Source organism: Antennarius striatus, chromosome 12 (genome assembly GCF_040054535.1).
Source record: "Antennarius striatus isolate MH-2024 chromosome 12, ASM4005453v1, whole genome shotgun sequence".
NCBI classification, from domain to species: Eukaryota; Metazoa; Chordata; class Actinopteri; order Lophiiformes; family Antennariidae; genus Antennarius; species Antennarius striatus.
The window spans coordinates 16,499,947-16,521,205 of record NC_090787.1 but is presented as its reverse complement, the minus strand read 5'-3'; the positions used below and the strand labels follow the sequence as shown (position 1 = coordinate 16,521,205).

Here is a 21,259-nt window from a genome sequence, read left to right as displayed (position 1 = left end):
TTTTCTTATGTGCCTGCCTGTTGTTTCATTTGTTAGCTACCCCTAAGATTACCCCTGTCTATTTAGAGGAAGACAGAACCAAATGTTTAAATAAACAAAACAGAAAAGTATTTGATAGCATTGTAGAACAGATTCAAAAATTGCAGAGTAAAGCAAAAACATTTGGAAACAGAGACAGAGAAAATGAAAGGTACTGTATGTCCCGTCCAGATAAAGAGGAGGAAGGAATTCACAAACAGTTGTGTGGTGAGGTTCAGAGTGGAGCCAGGCACGGATGTGATCAAGCAGCTTTTCATCTGGGTAGCATTTTTTGTAAAACTTGAAGCCTACTTCAGAGGGCTGAGAGCAGCACTTCAGATCAGTCCAGGCTGGATTGTTGGGTGTAAACAGTAAAGTTTGCTGGGGTACATGTCCTAGAAAAGAGATGTCAACATCATCGCACAAAGAGCTTCCACACCCACCCGATATGACTCACCCTGAAAGTGGACTTTACACTCAGGCTGTTTGCCACAGACGATAAATGAAGACCATTGTGCCAGATGAGCTGACCTGCTTTAGTTCATTCACATCCGCTGTTTCTTTCACTCTATTGAGGACAGGAGCCATTACAAATAATGAACTGGATGCTAACATTTACATAAAGAATGCATTCATCTGCCTTCAACCAGCCTCTCAATAGATTTGTCCTCATGCTTTTCCCTTAAACCTACGAGGAGCCGGACTGAAAGGATGGAATATGTTTCAGCGGAGACTGAAAAGAAAGAAAATTATACATTATCAAATGGCCTGAAATTAATCATTTCCAGGGTTTTAACATACATGTATTTGAATGTACCTCTCACAAAACCTGATGCATTTTCTCAAGTCAGTTTTTATCTTTAAATGTATATTTTGCAGTATGTGCAAATAAAAATATTGATCTATCCTTTATTTAGAGCAGAGGTGTCAAACTCATTTTCACCGAGGGCCACATGAGCAATGTAACTTAATGTAATGTAAAATAAATGTAACTACTCTTTAATGTTAAATAACTCTTCATTTATTACTTATTCAAGTTACAAACATTAAGGTTACACAGAAAATACATTTTTGTTTCTCTGTTATAACATAAATCCTTTTAATTTGTCAGGTTATGAAACCCACAGAACTCCATCAATCAAGGATCAAATGATCCAAGAGAATAAAGAAAAATAACATCAAACACAAGTTAGGACATTAACTTTGTTTAAAACGTGTTTGTGTTAAAATGGGCTACATTGTGGGATATGTAGTTTTGCTCAAAGCATGCTTTTGACCTATTTATTTTTAGACACTCTACCCCCGGGCCTTGAGTTTGACATACTGTATATGATTTAGAGTATCAACAAAGTGTGAAAGTAAGAAAACAAGTTTTTTTTGGTCAGAAACTTGTATGTTTTGGTCTGCAAAAAATTTTTAGCCCAGTTTTACTTACCAATATCAGCATGATTGCTATTAACATGGCCAATTATTGGTGGATCCATATTATACTCCAAATTTTTTAGAGGTTAATGTTTTTAATTTTTATTTTTTTCAATAATTCTGTTAACAGAAGGACAGAAAACAAACTAATCACTACAACACAGACAACCAACCCTTCAGCTCATCTGTGAGCTGCTGACGTGCTTTCTGATCCGCCCTGATGCACCTGTCTGAGGGGGCGGGGCCGTGACGTCACCTGGAGCTGGATTGGGGGAGGGGGGGATGGGACGATCCGCCTCCGACGAGCTCTCGGTGAAAGTTGTTCCGTCATTTGCAGGTGGTTGAGGACCGTTCTCCGGCCCAGAAGACCCGCAGCAGCGGGGGAACATGTCTCCGTAGATGAAACTGGGTTTATTATGCAGAGCCGTGGAAACGAGGCGCCTTCCTCCACACATCCCGGGTTTTTGGTGGATTTTAAATCGCCCACAGGATAGAGAGTGAAGCTTCCTCCGAAGGATAAAGAGATGGGAAATATGATACTGATGGCGCTCCTGCTGGCTCACCTGCCGACAGGTGAGGCTCTAAGTCTTATAGTCCAGTAATGATAATGTATGGGGTTACTTTATACGAGTATTACCTGTTCGATTAGTCTACAGAACCACTAAAGACAGGCGAAACTAACAGTAATGGGCGCAAGTTAATTATCAACAGGTGTAAACAGGGCAAGGCCGACCCTGGTCACGTGACCGCGCACCAACAAAGTATGTATATAATCAATAATCTATGTAATGTAAATCCTTTATGAGTTAGGCAAACATACATTAAAAAATATTGAAGACACGAATCTGTAAATAGCTGCAATAATTTAATTTAAAGTATTTTGTATTTTTGTACAAATGATGCATTTTGGAGGCATTAAAGTGTTCGCGTTTTAATGGAACTGTATGTAATGACGTGTTACTACATGCAGTGATAATCTTAAATTCAGGTTTGTGAGAATGTAGAAAATTATTCAATAGGATTGACACATTATTAAATGTTATTTGAGATTATTATTAATTATTAATTATTAATATTTAAAGATCAAAAATGATTTTTAAAAAAAAATTATTAACACTCATATCCATTTATCAAGTCACTTATTTCAGTTGAACTGAAAAATCTCAGTGTGAAAATTATTTTGATTATTTTGCATTCTGATGTATTTGGACAAAGCAAACAAAACTGAATGTCATCTTGGGCTCTGGTTGATGAAGCTTTATGAAAACAGGTTGTTACATCTATTCAGACTTTAAGATAAAAACCGGCCGACGTCCCTCAGATGTTTATGGACGTACCTGAATGTGTCAGTATTTGTGCTCACCCTCAAAGAAAAGCTGTTTGAATTTTTTTCTTTCAACCCTTACTGATGGTTTTCTGGTGTGTCATTAGGTTTTCTTTACGCCTGCACGTCTGACAGTGACAGACAGCTGCTCTTTACTTTAATGGCTCATTGCCAACACGCTGAAAGTCCTGTGGAGGAAATTGTTAACCAGTCTGTTCAGATTCTCTTCAGACAGCACAGCGAACATAAGAGGGTTTTTTTCAGCTTGTCAGAGTTCTGCTGTTATACATTTGGTCTCCCTCTCATTTTTTTTATTCGTTCTGTTTGTATCAGAGCTGCTGTCCGTCCAAGTGACAGTGCCAGAGAGAGAGAGGAGAACCATGCTGTTTGCTTCGGTGACCCTACGCTGCGACTTCACGACCACAGCTAACCCTCAGAACGTCCTGGTGGTCTGGAGGTTCAAGTCTTTCTGTAAAGACCCCGTGCTGGAGTACTACTCCACTGGTGAGTCCACGGCCGGAAGGAGAGATTATTAACACACAGCAATAAAATCAGTCCAAAACATGCAACGAAGAATTTACGGTGTTTATGAGAACTCTCCTTTTTCTACAGTGGAGAACTGAATCTTAGTTTTTAATACTGTAAGTCATGCTTTTGTATTGATATATTCAGATGAATTACTACAACAACAAAAAAAATTTATTTATTTTGCATTTTGAAGTTTGGTCATTTTCCTTTCGGTAATATACCACTAATTTGACATTTTCAAACAATTGTAATAACAATTAAATTACATTTCTCATAATAATTAAGACCAAGAGAAAACATTAATGTAACAATCACACAACTCTTGCCAACTATTTCACTGAAGCTGTTTTCCCTGAACATCCTCCTTGTAGTTCATGTTGTTCCTTGGAAAAATGGAAGCATCATTAGTTGTGTGGTGACCTCAGCAGTTTGTCTGTGTTCCTTCAACACTGTCAGACAAAAAAGGGACAAATTTGCTGCATTAGTCCATGCATTTTATGGCCTTCATTACCCATAATGCAACATAACTGCCTCCAGATCCGTTGGAGCTTCCTATGCCCAGAGGAGCTACAGAATTGTAGCTTTGGGCCACTGGAGATTCAAGGTTCTGTTTTGAACTGCAGTCATCTGTCAAACTGACTCTTTCTCAAGTGACATCATCACTAGAGACTATTTATGAGACTTTATAAATAGTCCCTAGTGGTTTTGGAGACTATTTATAAGATTTCATATGGCTGTTAATTTTAACAAACCGGGCAAACTTTATTTTCAAACGTAAAACATCTAAGAACAAAAATTGTAAGAAACTAAATGAAGTTTGTCATAAATAATCCTGATAAAACAGTTGTGGTGCTGAACTACTGCTGGTCGTGTTACAGAGAATGCATAAAGACAATGACACGCATTTCACTTCCTGGCAGCATCATGTTGACAAATACAAACAGATAAAGGAGGTCAATGTGACGAAGGTGTGATGTTTTAAGTTTTATGTTTAATAGAACAGGAATCCTTTAAAACTTTGTGTTTCCTTAGCCTTCCAGGCTGCCCTGCAGCTGGGTCAGGACCCCGCCAACGACTGCCCCGATCAGCAGCGCACGATCCGCACCGTGATCCAGAAGAGTGGCCAGAATCAGCCCATCCTGGGCGTGGACTACAGACAACGCAAGATTACCATTCAAAACGGTGAGATGGATGCGTCATAATGAGTGTTCATCTCTGCTATGGTTTCACACAGATTAAGAAAAATATCAGTATTATGTTCATACTTAAAATGAAGTTTTTAATTAGTTACTGCATGATAAATCTTTAATCTGCCAACAGGGGCTGACCTGGTGATCGAAGAGGTGATGTGGTGGGATAACGGCGTGTATTTCTGCAATGTCGACGCTCCTGGCGACACCACAGGCGACTCAGACAGTGAAGTCATCCTCATCGTTTACCGTAGGTGTCTTCTGTTGAGACCGTAGCACAACAAGTCACACGCCGACTGGAACCGACTGGAACCGACTGGAACCTGTGTGTTTTCCTACCTGTTCTAGACTGGCTGACGGTCCTGTTGATCATCCTCGGTTTTCTACTCCTCTTCATCCTTTTGGGCGTTTGTTGCTGTCAGTGCTGCCCTCAGAAGTGCTGCTGTTACGTCCGCTGTCCGTGTTGTCCACAGACATGCTGCTGCCCTGAGAAAGGTAGGGGGGGGATGGCAATGGGGGATGTCAGCCAAAATATAAATGATAGAATGGATGATGTGTGTGTTGCTGCTTTGGCTCCAGGGTCCTGGTATTGTGCCTGCAGACATTCGTGGCATCGGCTGATCCACTCTTCCACCTTACATACTGCTTGTGGATTTATCTGCACCACTGACATAATTATCAAGCCTGTTTGATATTTCAGTTTAAATTCTCACATGACTCGATCAGTACTTTCCAAGAGGGACCTAAATATTCAATGAGCAACACAGCAGCTGATGGTACCGGGTGCATGTCTCCGATCTGAGAAAGGATCATCTGCAGATTCTTGTGTGTGTGACGAATCCTGATCGTACAACCAGTTAGGATGTTAGGGACAGGAATACAAGGATGGGTCACTTGGATAACTTTGTGTGTCCACACAGTTGATTGGTGACTGGGCTTTTTTTTTTTATTGGTGATTATTTGCTATCTGAAACATAAGGTGCTAGAAGTTACCATGAGGTCAACACCCCCTTACAGCGACCCTGCTTCAGAGTACTGGCCTTAAACAGGACTATGCATGATCTTATTTATACAAGATCTACTTAAATATTCATTAATTCATAGGAAAAGTGTTTTTACCTGCAGAGTCTGTACTTGTTCAGGCCTTGTCATCAATATCCACTTCAATCAATACAGATATCCAATGCCATTGATTATGTCTGGCTCTGGTTTTAGCTGTGATGCAGTACAGGATGATTCGAGAGGCCCAGAAAGCGATGGTTCCGTGGGTGAATGGCCAACCCATCTACGCTCCTATCAGCTCCAATGCCTCCTCCCAGGGTGTTCCTATACTCCATTCAGGTGAGTGAGACACAGGCGCAGTGAGACTCACCTTGAATGTTTTGTTGTTCTGCTCACACCCAGAACTGAGGGTGGATATTTGGTTCCAGGAGAGAACACAATGAAAAGGAATGGTCTATTCTTTAAATGTTGGGTGTTTTCCATCACGTGAGCATTTCTTAACTTTTTTTTTTTTTTATGCTGCCGTCCCAATATTATTCAAATATGTTGCTGTCTTTAGTTGCTTTCGTCACATTCTGTGTCTCTTTACATTTTACACAGCATCCCACATCTTTTGGAAATGGGCTTATAATTTTGAAACACAAACAATTACTTTATCTCAGAGCTTTGAACCGGTTAATGGAACGAAAACGAAAACCAGAAACTTTTGGTATTTTGCCAGGAATGAAAACGAAAACTTTATATTTTTTAATGTTCCAGAACGGAATCGGAACAGAAAATAATTATAAACCGGTTAGTACCGTTTTGGGTTTTTCTTTTTTCGTTCTTGAATAAAATATCTGACCTCATGTTTCCCTTCCTGTCATTCACTCAATGCGTGATGACAGCGGAGAGAAGAGGCAAATCACCAGCAGTCAAGGAAAAGTCAGTTTCCCAATCTCTGTCACATTCATAACAGGTAAACATTGCAATCTGTCAATCTGGATTATATTCATAACATGTAAACACTGCAGTCTGTCGACCTGAAAAATGTATGATTTAGACTTTAACTCATTGGCTGCCAGTCATTTTCAGTGTACTGTGTCCCCGTACTGCCAGCACTTTGTACCAATTAATCTCCGGTGGACTTCCTCCGACGCTCCGGACATTTATCGTTGTTTTCTTTCTGTTCCTGACCGATCACAAGATGCTTCGTTCAGAACTTGACGTGTTCACCCCCCCCCCCCGGTGAGCTCTGACATACTCAAACTTTGTTGCATCATCACCTGCCACAGCTTCTCCGTCTCCCTCTGATTCTCCATCCTCTGTTCCGTAACTGGATCAGTGCTGTTGTTCTGTTTACCCTAGGGACAAATCTACAGTATGTAAACCAATTGCTTTCATTTCCCAATTTAAAAGTTCCAAAGTCACCTACCTATTTATATTTACAAGTAACATTATTAACTGGTTTGGGAATTAGGTTTTTTTGTTCTAACCAATTCAGGAACGTCAGTTCTTGGGTGTAACGTAAAACTGGAAACGTTATAATTCTGTTTCTGTTCGGAGCGAACCGATTGGCAAAAAATTCTGGCTCAAAGCCCTGCTTTATCTTGCTAAAAATGCTCTCGATGAGTATTTAATGAAAAGTTTTGCTCACAGCTTTGACACTTCAGTTAGATGCATCAGTTTTTATTCCCCTCAGTTTGTCCAAAGTCTGTTGTAAAGCGAGCTGTCGTCTTTGTTCCAGGTTCGTTTTCCGACTATCCCGTCAAACAGAACTTTGCCATGGCCCCCATGCAGCTGTCTCCCGTGGCGCTGCAGCAGCAGCCTCCTGCTCCTCCTCCTGTGCTCCACTTGAACAGCAGCGTCCAGGGCAGCAGTCGAGGATCTGGCCAGGTGTTGGACTACTTAGAGAACCAGGTGAGGGGGCTGGAGGTGGGGGCACCTCAGATGGCGCGTTACAGTGCCCACAACATGCCCCCGTTACAACCACACCTCCAGCCCCAGCCGGCCCCTGCAGCAGTCCCCTACACACCCGGGCCCCCGAGCATGCTGTCAGCCCTGGATGACTTGGGGGTCAGAGGGGTCGAGAGGAGGGTGATCACCCTGCCTCCCATTATCCAGCGAGTACCGAGTTTTTCCTCACGCAGAGGGGCTGGAGGGGGAAACGGCGCCAAAAGCGGACCCAGATTATCCAGCCAGTCCAGCGGGAGTACGAGCCGCTCCGGGGGACGTCTCCCAGGCAACAGTCGAAGCTATAGAGACGTCTCCCCTCCCAGACGGGGGAGTTCACGCGAGTACAGCGATGACTCGGAGTGGGAGAACAGGAGAGGAAGAGCACCGTACCGGGACTCAAGGAACGACAGGAGAGGAGGGGGGTCCCGACCTCGTGCTCACAGTCGTGACGATCTGATGGAGGAGCTGCGCAGCAGGACGTCCAGGAGGGAGAGGAGCTACTCGCCCCCCCAGCGCCGCACAGATATCTGGAGCTCAGATGAGGGGCACGGCAAGAAAGGAAAAGGAGGCAAGTGGAAAGATTGGCCGGAGAAGCCCCCCAGCTACTTCTCCATCGAGAACCATCTCGACCAGAGCAACAGTCGGAGGAACTACCACCACCTCTCTGTAAGCCCCTCACTCTGACACTGGCACACACTCAGCCAACAGTCGTAAGAGTTGTCCTCCTGGTTTCATGGTTCTTTATTTTACATTCATTCTTGAATTCTTATATTCATCCTAGATGTTATACAATCAGAGCTGTGATTATGAAATTTTAGCTGCGGATTATTTGTCATGCAAATAAATTTGGATTTCCCTTCAGGTCATTATTATGTTGAAGTGTTTTATGACACAAATACACTGTAAGACTGATTCAGACTGGTAGATCTTAGATGATCTGAGTTGTTAGTGGTTTTTTAAATGCAATATTTTTTGCTATCGATATGGCAAATTATGCATTCAGCTTTTATGCCACTAAATGATCCAGCATATTTGCATTGATAAGTGCTGACAGAGATTTGTAGCACTTGCTTTATAGTAAAATAAGCTGACAGACGGCATCATTAACTAAACCAGCCGAACATCAAACAAAGGAAAACGACGCGACTGATGGAAATGTGACATGTCTGCCATGGTGCAGAATAAACACTGTGGTTCTAATGATTGTGTAGAATCGACAGCTCAAACACAGATACGAGACCATGTAGTGATTGTTGTAAGCAGGACGTTCCTTTGTTGTTCCTCTTTTCTGCTGCTTGTTTAATTGAATCAAGTCATCTTTCCATCTTTAACTTAACCTCACCTCCATCACTTTTGTCTCTTAGGATAGAAGCTCCCGTAGCAGCAACAGCGTAGTCATCTGAAGCATTTCTGTCTTTCTTGACCCTTACCTGAATGTTTCCAGAATGGTGAAAATGAAGACAAGCAGCGTGTCCTTAATGTGTTCAACTAGCGTACATAGATGTACTTGTGATAAAGCTTTAATTTGTATATATAAAGTTGTAGAGCTGAGGCTGCAAATTTCAGATAAGACAAAGATGTATTTGAGATAAGTAGTTTTTGATTTTGTACCTGTTGCATTTACTTTTCTTTCACAACTTTAATGTGTGTGTTTTCCCTCTGGTGATGGCTCTTCTTATTTTGTTTAAAACTAAACGGTTCCAGGAAGCAACTTGCTGGCTACTGTGATATTTTGTAGTTTCGGTGTAACACTCTGTTGTTATTGTGTTGTGTGTCATTAATGTCCAGAAAGATATGTCCCTTTCTTTTTTATTTTGTAGAATAACTTCGATTTTGTCATAATTTCTTGTACTATTTAAAGTGTTTGTTTTTTTTATCATTGACCATATTCAACAGCAACAACAACAAAAGACAGTACTGTAGGAAGATTTGGAATCTCTTACTGTTAGGTGAACAACACCAAAATTTCATTCTTGTTTACTTTTATCACAAGCATGACCAGTGCTGTACAATGATTATGTGTGTTTTAAATAAAACTTTTTACATTCAGCTCACATGAAGTGGGTTCTTTATGTACTTCGACATAAACAGTTTATGTATGATCTTACACGTGGAACCAGACCGATTTTTTTTTTTTTTAATCAAAATGGGATTGCCAAGAGGACAAAATGGGAAACTGGTTTTCTGAGATTACAGTACTCATGATTTTAAAGTTAATTTAAGAAAGGATTTATAATCTTGTATTTAGAATTATTAATTTACCATAAACCAGGTGTCCCATTGAAAACTTTATAAAAATCTAGGATATGAGAAACATTTTAAACATTGGTGTATCATAAATACAGTGTCATGTATTTCTGAATTGACTGATGAACAATATTCATCAGCTATTATGTTGAGGTTTTGTTGGAATTCATTGGAGGCCCCTTGGGGGTCAGTGGTTAGCATTGTAGCCCTGGCTTCACGACATGCTGATGACTTGACCACAGGTGTGAATGTTTGTCTTTCTATGTGCCTGCCCTGTGATTAAACAGTTGTCCAGGGAGGTTAACACCAACTCTCTGCAAAGGTGTGATAAAAAATTAGTTGCTGTGTTACTTTATACCGAAACCTGAGGCTGCAGCCTGTGGTTCTGATAATTGTATTTTTATAATGACAGCGTTGTTGCAGCAGTTCAGTAAGTCTGGGCAAAAAAAACCCCTTAGTGACATGGTGGTAGTTTCCCACCTTTGAGACGAACAAGTAGACCTATAGCAACTTTTTGCCCCAGCGGCGACAAAACACGCTGAATTGTTGCTGCAGCTGTACATGCATGATCTGTGCCTACTCTAGAATGTCCAGTAGGGGGCGCCAGAGGTTGTTTACATGCTCTGCTGTGCAGAATAATCTTATTAGTCTTAATTCAAGGCTAATGTCTTAAACAGCTGTGCTGCCACTGCAGTATTACGGATATTTTAATGGGACGAACCTGTAAAAACAGAATTACTTTACAATTCGAGGTGTTGAAGCTGAAGATGGAAGATGTGTTCCTGCTGAATCATAGTGGAGGTTGAAACCCAATACAGAACCCTACTACGGCGAAAACAAGGATCCACCTCTCGTATTTGATTGGCTAGTCTTTGTTTTGGCTCGCCGAGAGGTTGAATCAGATTGGTCAGAATTTTTCCCTAAGCAAATTGGGCGGGCTTTAGCCTTCCCATAGTGGGACATACAGTAGTCGATTGTTGGTTGGCTTTTGACGTCACTGTTGTTTGATTGGTGCTTCCAGCGCTCGTGAGGACAGAGGAAGTCAAAGCTGTCAATATCATCTCCTGGATCAGCTGTTCTTTATCGATCCTGCCGAACAGCCACAGCTAATCGATAACAGCAGCCCAGGGTAAAAAAAAAGTGTCTCCTATGAAGATCGCAGCCGCGGCTTCGCATCGTTTTCAGGTAAGGCTAGCTGAGCGTTAGCTACCTGCTAGCTAGCATCAGTGGATGCGTACATTTTTCCATAAGGAGAAAACTTGTCATTTGTAGCGTAGCTGGCGGCTAACGGTGGCTAACGGGGCTGCGTTCGGTTCCAAAACATCAACCTGGGTTTGGTCTCCATCACTGAACAATATATAACCATTAATTCACCTAAATGTGTTTTAATGTCCACTGAACGGCTGTTGTGACCACCGTAACCCAGTAAACAACCTCCTGGTGGAGGTTGTTTACTGGGCTCCGGCGGTCTGAACTACTATTTTGGGAATGCGTGACGTGCCCAGCTGGTTTTTTTCTCGGACCTCCAAGGTGACCCTCCCCACCCTCACCCTCACCCTCACCCTGTCCCCGGCTGTGTGCAGGCAGCATGAACTCTCTCCCAGGAAGAGCCGCACTGCTTCTGTGCAGGCGCACGGCTGCGGGCGGGACGCGTCCGTCCGCCGGCGCCCCGTGGCCCCTCGGTGCGGGTCCGATGCCCTCCCTCCAGTGGGTGCGGGTCTGCCACTCCGGGGCTAAACCCAAGCGCAGCGTCAGCACCAAGAAGAGGGGATATGACATCACCAGAAACCCCCACCTCAACAAGGTGAGATTATGATCATATTGATCAATTCACATTAATCTACCTCAATCATCATCAGGTAAACATGATCAAAAAGAGCATCCAAATGTAAAATTCAATCTTTAGGATACCTTATTATCCTGATCCATTTTGCAAAACTCCTAATAAATAAACCAGCAATCATGAAAACATAACCTTCTTTGCAGAGATTATTATTATTCCTGGTGTTTTATTGCATCGTAATGCACTTCAAAACACTCTAAAAGAATCACTATCTTGAGAAACTGGAAATGTGTTTATTAGAACAGTAAAATTGCAAATAAAAGAAGAAAACAAAAGCAAAAACAATCCAATAAACACAAGTGAAATTGAAAGTAACACCTTATTTAACTGAGTAGGCAGTTTGAGCTTGATCTCTGGTCGTCTGGTTGTTTCATCGTTATTCAAAGGACCTTAATGGTCTGGAGGCCTCGTAATATTCAAGGTTACCCATTCACCGATTTATGTACTGGTACTATTATAGAAACTCATTTGCACCTTTGCACTGCTTTTAAAATGCTCTTCAATTGGCTGTGTTTTATTTAAGTTATTACTTACTAAGTTTTAATGAGTATTCAGTATTTTTATTATTATATTATTATTGTTATATTATTATTTTATTAACATTATTATTAAACTTTATCATTTGACATTTTTTAGTCTGATTAACAAGTTTCTTTGCTCCACTTGGATGGACCTGTGCTGCTGTCTGGTGGTGGGGGATCTTATTTAAACAGATGCTCCACAGAGACGCCCAGCAGTGTCACATGAATTCCACTTCTCCTATCTGGAGAGATAGCAGAGTGTTAAAACAAAGTAAATTCTTTTGCAGAGATGGTGTGGGATCATTCTTATTTCTTCCAAAAGAAAAATGCTGCAGCTGCGTGACCAGAACGATCCCCCATTAAAAATGTCTGCCGTATGACTCACCAGTGGTTTGACTAAATTTTTTCCAGACTTCTTGCATACATTTGGATTCAGGAAATGTTTTCTTGCCGGCCTACCTCTGCAGGACAGAAACTGAAGATTTCGGGTTTTAGGATGTCGGTGGTGGTTCCTTCCTCTGCTAACGCCCAGTCAGCATTTACATACACATCATTTGCCAATTCAGCAGAAATAGAGAACTAGAAAGTGTAAAAGTTCACACTAGTGATTTAGTGTTTGAACTTTTATTGTTGTTGGGTGTTTTTTTTGTTTTTTTTGACCTGACATAAAGTCAGTGACAGATCCTAGGATCTAAACTGGATGAAGTGTAGGAGTTCTTATCAGATTACTTTAATGCCTTTTCACCCTTGTGATCACATTTAACTCTGTTAATCTGTGACCGTCTGCACTGTGCAGATACTTCAGTTATCAGCATGAGTGTCAAAGTTTTCCATCCAGACCAGTGGAGTTTAGATTAGATTCCTAAAAAATGCCCAGTGCACTGATATCATCTTCCCTTGTCTTCTGTTAGTGCGTTTTCGTACATTGTTGTGCATCAGAGTATTTCTCTGGCAGGCAGGTCTATCTTTTGTCTGCAGGTCATCATTGTAGTTTTTCAGAATGCTACTAATAGCACATTGCAGTGAGGTGTGGTGCAGTTGTTGAGTATGAAAATAAAATCAGGCAGCTTGTGGAACAATTCTTGACCTGGTAGTTGCAACCTGAGCACACTGTTGGCAACCAAATACCACATTTCACGCTCTACGCCTGTATGAATAATTCAGCGGGACAAGGGTGGGCTAAGGGTGTGAGTTCCCCACTATTGGACGCCATAAATAAACCTCACACTATCCACCAGTGTCTCTTGTAGAAACCTGCTAATGCAGAGACAAATGAGAAGAACAAACCCTAACCAGGAGACAGGGGACTGCTCTCCAAAAATAAAAGTTCGACCTCATGTTTTCACTCCTCTAAGTTACCAAAAAGTGGTAAAAATGCAACCGATTCATAAACAAACCGAGTTTGGATGTCATGAGTCAGAGGTAGCCTCATACTGCGATGACTAACGCATGAGTCATAGTGGTTTGGATTTTGGGATTTCTTTTGGGTTCCTGAACCCCACCCTGTTGTGTAACCACTCCTCCTCCATTCTGTAGGGAATGGCGTTCACCTTTGAGGAGCGCTTGCAGCTGGGCATCCACGGCCTGCTGCCCCCCTGCTTCCTGTCCCAGGACGTCCAGGTGCTGCGGGTCATGAAGAGCTACGAGACGCGCTCCAACCCTCTAGACAAGTGAGAGAACGGAAATCACCAGGAAACACTGCCAGAGTGTTTATCCATGATGTCACGACAGCTGCAGTAAAAACACTCTTCATCTAAGCCGTCCCACAAATCTTGCCTCACATCTGTCACTCTTCTATCTGTGTCGTTCAGTACATGATTAAACCTTTATCTGTGATCACATCAAGTGCTTTTCAGAGCGCACCCAGTGCCACACTAGCTGAGATACATGATTTGATTTCATCAAGCTTGGCGTATTTTACTTTCTAATGACAGTAAAATACCCCAAAATAGTCGTCAGATAGAAGCTCTTTTATTCACACCTTAACAAATCACACTGAAACAAGACCCTGCAGCTGTCTGAGCTACTTCCTGCTTGTTAAGGTGTTAGCAATAAAAATGCTGACATCCTGTTTGCCTAATGTCTGCACTAAATTTATCCTTCATATATTGAGATATTCAGATAAGTCGTAGACTTTCTGACAGGCACAATGATGTCGTACATCTGTCGTCTCTCTCAGGTACATCCTGCTGATGACGCTGCAGGACAGGAACGAGAAGCTGTTCTACCGTCTGCTGACGTCCGACATCGAGAAGTTCATGCCCATCGTCTACACTCCCACCGTGGGCCTGGCCTGTCAGCAGTACGGACTGGCCTTCAGGAGGCCGCGGTGAGATCCGTCACGCCTGAACTCTGATGTTCACTGGGGTCGAGTCATTCTAAGGTTCTCTGAACCGTCTCTAAGTCTTCACTCAAAAAGGTTGAAGTTAATTCCTTGAACCTGTTGACCTCATGATGTCATTTCTGCCATGTAGCTTCTCTGAGTCATCATAGGACACAGGTCATGTGGGATCATCAAGGTGTTGTCCTAATGAAAATGAAACGCAATGGAAATCTGCAGCTTCAGATAACATGTTTAGGATTAATGATTAATGAATGATTAATAATGTTTTATCTGTTGGGCAAACGTTTCTCTCTGAGTACAACAATTAAACACAAGTAAAGCTCTCAGATCATACTTTTGAAGGCTTTTCAGTATCCAGTGCCCCCTCGGTCCTCACGGTTAATGCGTTCCAGGAACCACACGCGATTAAAGAATTCCGAGATAGAGCGACAAACTATTTATCTTATTATTTACGGTAATTTAAACGTTTATGAACCCTCCCCATACTGATATTAAACCACCTTCTATCTGTATTACCTTTTCCCTTCACTCTTATCGACTGTTAAAAAAGCACTTTTCTGTCTCACGGAAGTCCAAGACTCACGGAACCGAGCGTACTTACGGATGCCGCCAGCCAATAGAATGCGTGTATGGTATCACATGACCGCCTACCAAAAATTTGTGATGAGTTGGAGTTGTGAGTGTTGATGCGCGTATGCACGAGGGCGCACTGTATACGTTTTTGTGTTCATGTCATGGGATCCGTCTTTATAGAGATGTCTGACATGAATGTATGTCAGTGGTAGTCAGGAATCTAATCCAAAAGGACTGATCAATCAATCTATCAAAGTCATTAATCACTCATTAATACATCGCTGCTGTGTAACTGAAACCTTCCTGCTTGCAGAGGACTCTTCATCACCATCCACGATAGAGGTCACATCGCCACCATGCTGAACTCCTGGCCTGAAGAAAACATAAAGGTACCCCATTCCTAGACACACACACACACACACACACGTGCACACGCTTATACCTTTTGTTAACGTGTTTTCTGTGCAGGCCATCGTGGTGACGGACGGGGAGCGTATTCTCGGCCTCGGTGACCTGGGCAGCTACGGGATGGGCATCCCCGTGGGGAAGTTGGCGCTCTACACAGCCTGCGGTGGCGTCGGGCCGCAGCAGTGCCTCCCTGTGCTGCTGGACGTCGGCACCAACAACCAGGTGTGTGGGATCGGCAGTGCGGGAGGGGTGTAAGGTTTTAGGAGCTGATACAGTGGGCAGCACTGACTGATTTTCATTTCAGAACCTCCTTGACGATCCGCTGTACATCGGACTGAAACACCGGAGGATCAGAGGAAAGGAATACGACGAGCTGATCGACGAGTTCATGCAGGCAGTGACAGACAAGTGAGTAGAAACAGAAGTCACGCCACGGCATGAATGATCCTGACGTCTGATTGGTCGGCGCTCTCACCCTGCAGGTACGGTATGGACTGCCTCATACAGTTTGAGGATTTCGCCAACAGTAACGCCTTTCGCATCCTCAACAAGTACAGGAATCAGTACTGTACCTTCAACGACGACATCCAAGGTACGACTGTGTTAAAACCTCTGTATGAAGTCACATTTCTTCTCTTACCCATCCAGAAAAAACACACAAGAAAATAAGAAAGAGAAATTAGAGCTATGAGGAGAAGAGAATATAAACTCTATTAATTGATTAAATCAGTCAGAAATAAATATAAAATGACATGTACAGATAAACACCTGAAATTGATCCTTTTTTGAGAAATGTTCTGGAAATGAACCTTATCTTCTTTTGAGATCACGTCCACCAAACTGTTGCCAATGAGACCAAAAAATCTAAATTATAGAAAATTAAATCCAGTTTTACAAATTTTGCTTCAAAAATTGTTGTGCTAACGTGTTACTGTTCCATTAAAAAATTACTGACGTGTCTTTGATTTAAGCCCAAAACAGATTATAATGCAAAAACAATACAAACATAATATGTAAATTAAAAAATATCAAGGATGTAACAAATAAAATGGGAAGATGTTGAGCTGATTATACAATATTGTGAAAGCCGGTAGATATTACTCGCCTGGAAATTAAAAAAAATCACTTACCTAAAGTGAATAAATATTATTTTCATTTCTTTCAGGCACAGCCTCAGTTGCCGTTGCTGGCATCTTAGCTGCTCTGAGGATCACCAAGAACAAACTGTTAGACCACACATTTGTTTTCCAGGGAGCAGGCGAGGTGAGGAGGCCTTGTCTTTGGGAATAGCAATAATTTGAAGAGAGTCCGTGCCTCAAGGCTGAAAGGTGTTAATTTAAATAAAAACGGAGAACAGAATCATCCTCTGATTTTCCACAGGCCGCTCTGGGTATTGCTCACCTCCTCATTATGGCCATGGCCAAAGAGGGACTGACTAAAGAAGAGGCCGCCAAGAGGATCTGGATGGTGGACTCCAAAGGGCTCATTGTGAAGGTCGGATGTTCTCCATGTGTGAGACGCAGTGAATTTTAAAAGGGGATTAAAATTATGTTTGTACAAAAATAGGGGCGAGGCCATCTTAACCACGAAAAGGAGGAGTTTGCACATGACCACCCTCACCTGAAGACCCTGGAGGAGGTCGTCCATACTATAAAGCCCACTGCAATTATAGGTGAGTCCACCTGGAAGCTCATGCGATAAGTGTGTCCGGTGGTTTGAGTCCAGCTGATGCCTTCTGTCTGTCTGTCTGCTGTTCTTTCCGGAACACGAAGGCGTGGCTGCGATCGCAGGAGCATTTACTGAGAAGATTATCAAAGACATGGCGTCCTACAACGAGAGACCGATCATCTTTGCCCTCAGTAATCCCACCAGTAAGGCGGAGTGTACAGCCGAGCAGTGCTACCAGCTGACGGAGGTACGAGCAGCGTCGCTTTACTGAGGTGCAGGCAGGACAGAGAGGCAGTGTCGAGTTGTAAAGATAACTTTACAGTCTCATATAAATATACTGTTTACGTCTCATTTCTAATAAAAAAATTAATTCACAGTTTGGTTTTCAGAAGCTTAGAAGATCTGGAATATTTTTCTTCTCATCACATGAACACATCTGACTGGATTTTCTCAGAACTTCCCAGAAACATTGGATGCAGAAACTGAACTGCTTTATTTTACGTAATGAAATCATCACGTTAAAACTAAACTCTGCTCCACGTCTACATTTTAACAGTCGTGCCTTCTACCACCACAGAAGGTAGTTTTATTTATGCACCTCCAGGATCGGTTAGCCGTCCCGTTACAGACTCCCCCCCCTCTCTCTGGTCTCAGGGCCGGGGGATCTTTGCCAGCGGAAGCCCGTTCGATAAGGTGGTTCTGGCTGATGGGCGCACCTTCTACCCCGGCCAGGGAAACAACGCCTACGTCTTCCCCGGAGTGGCCCTGGGGGTCATAGCCTGTCGAGTGCGTCACATCAACGATGACGTCTTCCTCACCACAGCAGAGGTATCCTCCGTCAGCGCGCACTGAGGATCCATGCTTTCTCTCTGCTTTCCCTCTGCTTCATCGTTCGGTTTGGTGCTTCTGTCCCAGGCGATTGCTGACATGGTGACGGAGGAGCACCTGGCGGAGGGAAGACTCTACCCCCCCCTCAGCAACATCAGAGAGGTGTCCTTCAAGATTGCGGTGAAGGTGGGTGAACTTTACATGAGTTCTCCTTCGTTCCTGACATGAGAGATACGGAACCTCAGTCGAATGTTTTGATATAATGGGAGCAAAATTATGCAACGATTATTTCTATATGTCTCTAAAAATTAGGATCAGCTAAATGATATTTCATCTTAAAGTGTTCCTGTTGTTTTTTTGGGAATCTTCCATGAATGGACCATCCAAATAAGTTTAGTTTAATGCAACAACATTTAATTTACTTCTTTAGTTTTTTTAAATTAATGTAGATAAAAGTGCATTTGAAGATTGTATTTTTAAGACATCTTAAACAGACGGACTTTCATCAGAGCATGCACACGCACACGCACACACACACACACACACACACACACACACACACACTGTATACCAGACTCTTTACTTAAATGTCACCAACGTCTTTGAGGTCTGATATAATTTACATTAATTTTATTGGTCTTACTGATCCAGTTTGATTCAGGTGTTGCTAAACATTTATGATACATTATAGGAACAAGTTTCGTTGGGTTCAACTCCAAAAAGCACACAGAGAAAAAAAATTAGAAATATAAGGAAAACTAATAATGATGATGATAATAATTATGTTGATGATGATAATAATTATTATTATTTTGATAATGATGATAATAATAATTATGTTGATAATAAAAATAATGATGATGATGATGATTATTAATAATGATAGTAATGGTATTGATAATAATGATAATGACAGTGATTAATAATAATAATAATGACGTGTTGATAATAATAATGATAATAATAATAATAATTATTATTATTAATAATCTTTATTTATCCCTCTTGGGGAAATTCTTTTTACACTTCACACTCACATATATACATATATGTATATACTAATACATAACTAGTATAATTGCATGCCTACAGGCATGCAATAATGGTGATGATGATAGTGATGAATAATAATGATGATGATAATGATAATAATAATGATGTTTCCTTCCCTTACAGCTTGTCAACTATGCATACAGACACAGCATGGCTTCTGTTTACCCGGAGCCTAAAGACAAGGAGGCGTTTGTTCTGTCTCACATCTACAGTCCTGATTATGACTCCTTCACTCTGGACACGTACTCCTGGCCTCAGGAGGCCCTGACGGTCCAGGACGTGTAGTTCTGACCCCCCATGCTGCCCGTGATTATGGCCCTTTAGCTTCCTTCTTCATTTCTCTTTCTTTAGTAATTGTGAGCCGCTGCCTCCTTCAGCCGGACGGAGGGCTCTACCATTTAGATTTACATTAGATGCCAAACAGTGTATTCTCTACTTTTCTCAGTGACCTCTTGGGTGTTAAAATGTCTGTTTCTTTCCCTCTATTTGATGCTGTATCATGTATTAGTGTTATCAGTGTATGTTTGATAAATTCATTTAAATATTTTTTAGCTGCTCACCAACATCATATCAGATATCAGAAGCACATGCTGCATGACATTTTGATTTTAGACTACACTCCACTGTCCACATCCTCAGCGTGCTGCTCTAGCAGAGATCCATTTGAGCTGCTCTATGAAAAACAAAGCAGCTCACAGCGCAACTAACAAAGCTGTCTTTTATTGGTGCACACAAGAGGACTCATTTTGAAGCTTTAAAAGGAAAAAAAAAAAATGACAGGAGCTCTCAGTGCCTCTTTTTGCGTGGCCTCAGGGTATCATCGCTCCACATTATGAGTTATATTTGGTGGCTGGCAAAGCTGTTGGAGAAGCCACTTCTGTAGCTGCTGATTTTATACACTCCCTTCAGCCTGTAGGCAGGACTGAAGAGACTCCAGGAGGGGTTGTCGGGGATTTAATGTCACCGTCAGGTTAATTTTGTATTCAATGTGTGTGATGTCCTTTAGTGTGTGTTGCTCTGCTTGTTGTTGCGTTTTTTGCCAAACTTCCTGGTGAAATGTATCTTTTATTCCTGGAGAGCATGAGGCTTTGTGAGATTTAGTACCGAGTTCAAGTTTTCAAAGGGAACAAGAAACTTTTTAAATAAAATAATTGATAAAACGACTGATTTGAATTTTCAATTTGATCTTCTCATGTGATCACTTTTCATCCTGAACTCATTGGTGCTGTAGAACTGAACCTCTCCAGTATCATCATGTGTTAGGTGGGCTGTTGGGGGACGTCCCGTTCGGCATGAGAGGACAAAGCAGCTATTATGAACATGTTCTGTTCCGTCTCTCGAGGGATTTTTACACTATTTATCACAAAACTTCACCGCACACACCAGGGCAGACATGAACAGAGGTGTGTTTGTGATTTATCTGAGAACAAAATGGTCACGCACTTTTTATCGCATTAGTTATCTCTACATAGGAGGTAATATTATTGATAGTGCCTGTATGTTACCGATTCCTAAAATGTTAAGACAGAATTTTCTTTACGTCTTTAGACGGGTGGGATATGTCCCATAGAGCATTCTGTTAAATCTTGAAGTTTCCAGAAAGTTTTTTAAAAGACTCATTGTCCATTGCAGGACTTTTACTTCAAACTTTGTGCTTAATGCCTGGAGTCTGAACAGTCTGATCAGGATACAAGGAATAGTCCAGATCCTATGATTCAGAATATCTCATGGGAAATCATGGGAAATTTTATTGCGTGATAAAGTAATAATGATCAAATTATAACTATTACTGTTCTGATTCAGGCTGGAATAACTATAAAACTACTATTGATCTGATGAAACTGATGATATCTGTCTGGTGTTCATTATGTTTCAGACTGTTTGAATTCCTCTCATGACAACATGATGACGACTCAAGATGGAAACTCATCATTTGATAACTTAGATTCCTCTGGTGCATCTAGAGAATCAACTGTCTCTTTTTTTCTAACATGTTCGGACTGAGAATACAGTTTATTTCGAGTGTAACTGTTAGTCAGGTTTCTTTTGAGAAAACGCATAAATTGTTACCTGTTTACAGAAAAAATGAAAGTAAATTTTAACTTAAGATCGATCAGTTCAATGTAAGGCTTGACAAGTAAAAAAATAATTTAAAAACCCACCAGCCTCTGATCCTGATTCAAGCCTAATGAGAATCATGGCGATATAAATATCATGTGCTTATTTATATATATAGAAAGATGCTCCAAAGCTCCTTTTACTGCTTAGTTTACAGTCATCCTACAGTTAGAAACAACATGATTAGAGAGAAAAGCAGATTTTAGTTTCCTTTGGTGAACATTTGAACAATATAGT

General features: G+C 41.6%; 2 protein-coding genes across 2 annotated transcripts; both read left to right on the top strand.

The window, feature by feature from the left end:
• The first annotated feature begins 1,764 nt into the window (after positions 1-1,764).
• Positions 1,765-9,473, top strand: ildr1b (immunoglobulin-like domain containing receptor 1b). The gene is made up of 8 exons (XM_068329189.1): positions 1,765-2,013; positions 3,098-3,268; positions 4,325-4,474; positions 4,613-4,732; positions 4,831-4,977; positions 5,698-5,823; positions 7,211-8,085; positions 8,784-9,473. Exons 1-8 carry the CDS (start codon positions 1,965-1,967, stop codon positions 8,820-8,822), a joined length of 1,677 nt encoding a protein of 558 aa, XP_068185290.1. The 5' UTR covers positions 1,765-1,964; the 3' UTR covers positions 8,823-9,473.
• Positions 9,474-10,667: 1,194 nt separating this feature from the next.
• me3 (malic enzyme 3, NADP(+)-dependent, mitochondrial) lies at positions 10,668-20,067 on the top strand. Its single transcript, XM_068328705.1, has 15 exons — positions 10,668-10,851; positions 11,250-11,470; positions 13,567-13,700; positions 14,210-14,359; positions 15,261-15,336; positions 15,416-15,577; positions 15,660-15,763; positions 15,838-15,947; positions 16,521-16,618; positions 16,736-16,849; positions 16,922-17,027; positions 17,128-17,270; positions 17,678-17,851; positions 17,939-18,037; positions 19,028-20,067. The coding sequence occupies exons 2-15, from the start codon at positions 11,255-11,257 to the stop codon at positions 19,187-19,189; spliced, it is 1,848 nt and encodes a 615-aa protein (XP_068184806.1). The 5' UTR covers positions 10,668-10,851; positions 11,250-11,254; the 3' UTR covers positions 19,190-20,067.
• Positions 20,068-21,259: the final 1,192 nt, after the last annotated feature.

What these genes read in the sequence shown, in the direction of transcription:
- me3 (XM_068328705.1), top strand. Translation starts at nt 11,255, where the DNA reads ATGAACTCTCTCCCAGGAAGAGCCGCACTGCTTCTGTGCAGGCGCACG. An exon ending in GGCCTGAAGAAAACATAAAG is followed by an intron (nt 15,337 to 15,415) that starts GTACCCCATTCC and finishes TTTTCTGTGCAG; the next exon opens with GCCATCGTGGTGACGGACGG. An exon ending in CCAAAGGGCTCATTGTGAAG is followed by an intron (nt 16,850 to 16,921) that starts GTCGGATGTTCT and finishes GTACAAAAATAG; the next exon opens with GGGCGAGGCCATCTTAACCA.
- ildr1b (XM_068329189.1), top strand. Translation starts at nt 1,965, where the DNA reads ATGGGAAATATGATACTGATGGCGCTCCTGCTGGCTCACCTGCCGACA. An exon ending in GCTGGCTCACCTGCCGACAG is followed by an intron (nt 2,014 to 3,097) that starts GTGAGGCTCTAA and finishes TGTTTGTATCAG; the next exon opens with AGCTGCTGTCCGTCCAAGTG. An exon ending in AGTCATCCTCATCGTTTACC is followed by an intron (nt 4,733 to 4,830) that starts GTAGGTGTCTTC and finishes TACCTGTTCTAG; the next exon opens with ACTGGCTGACGGTCCTGTTG.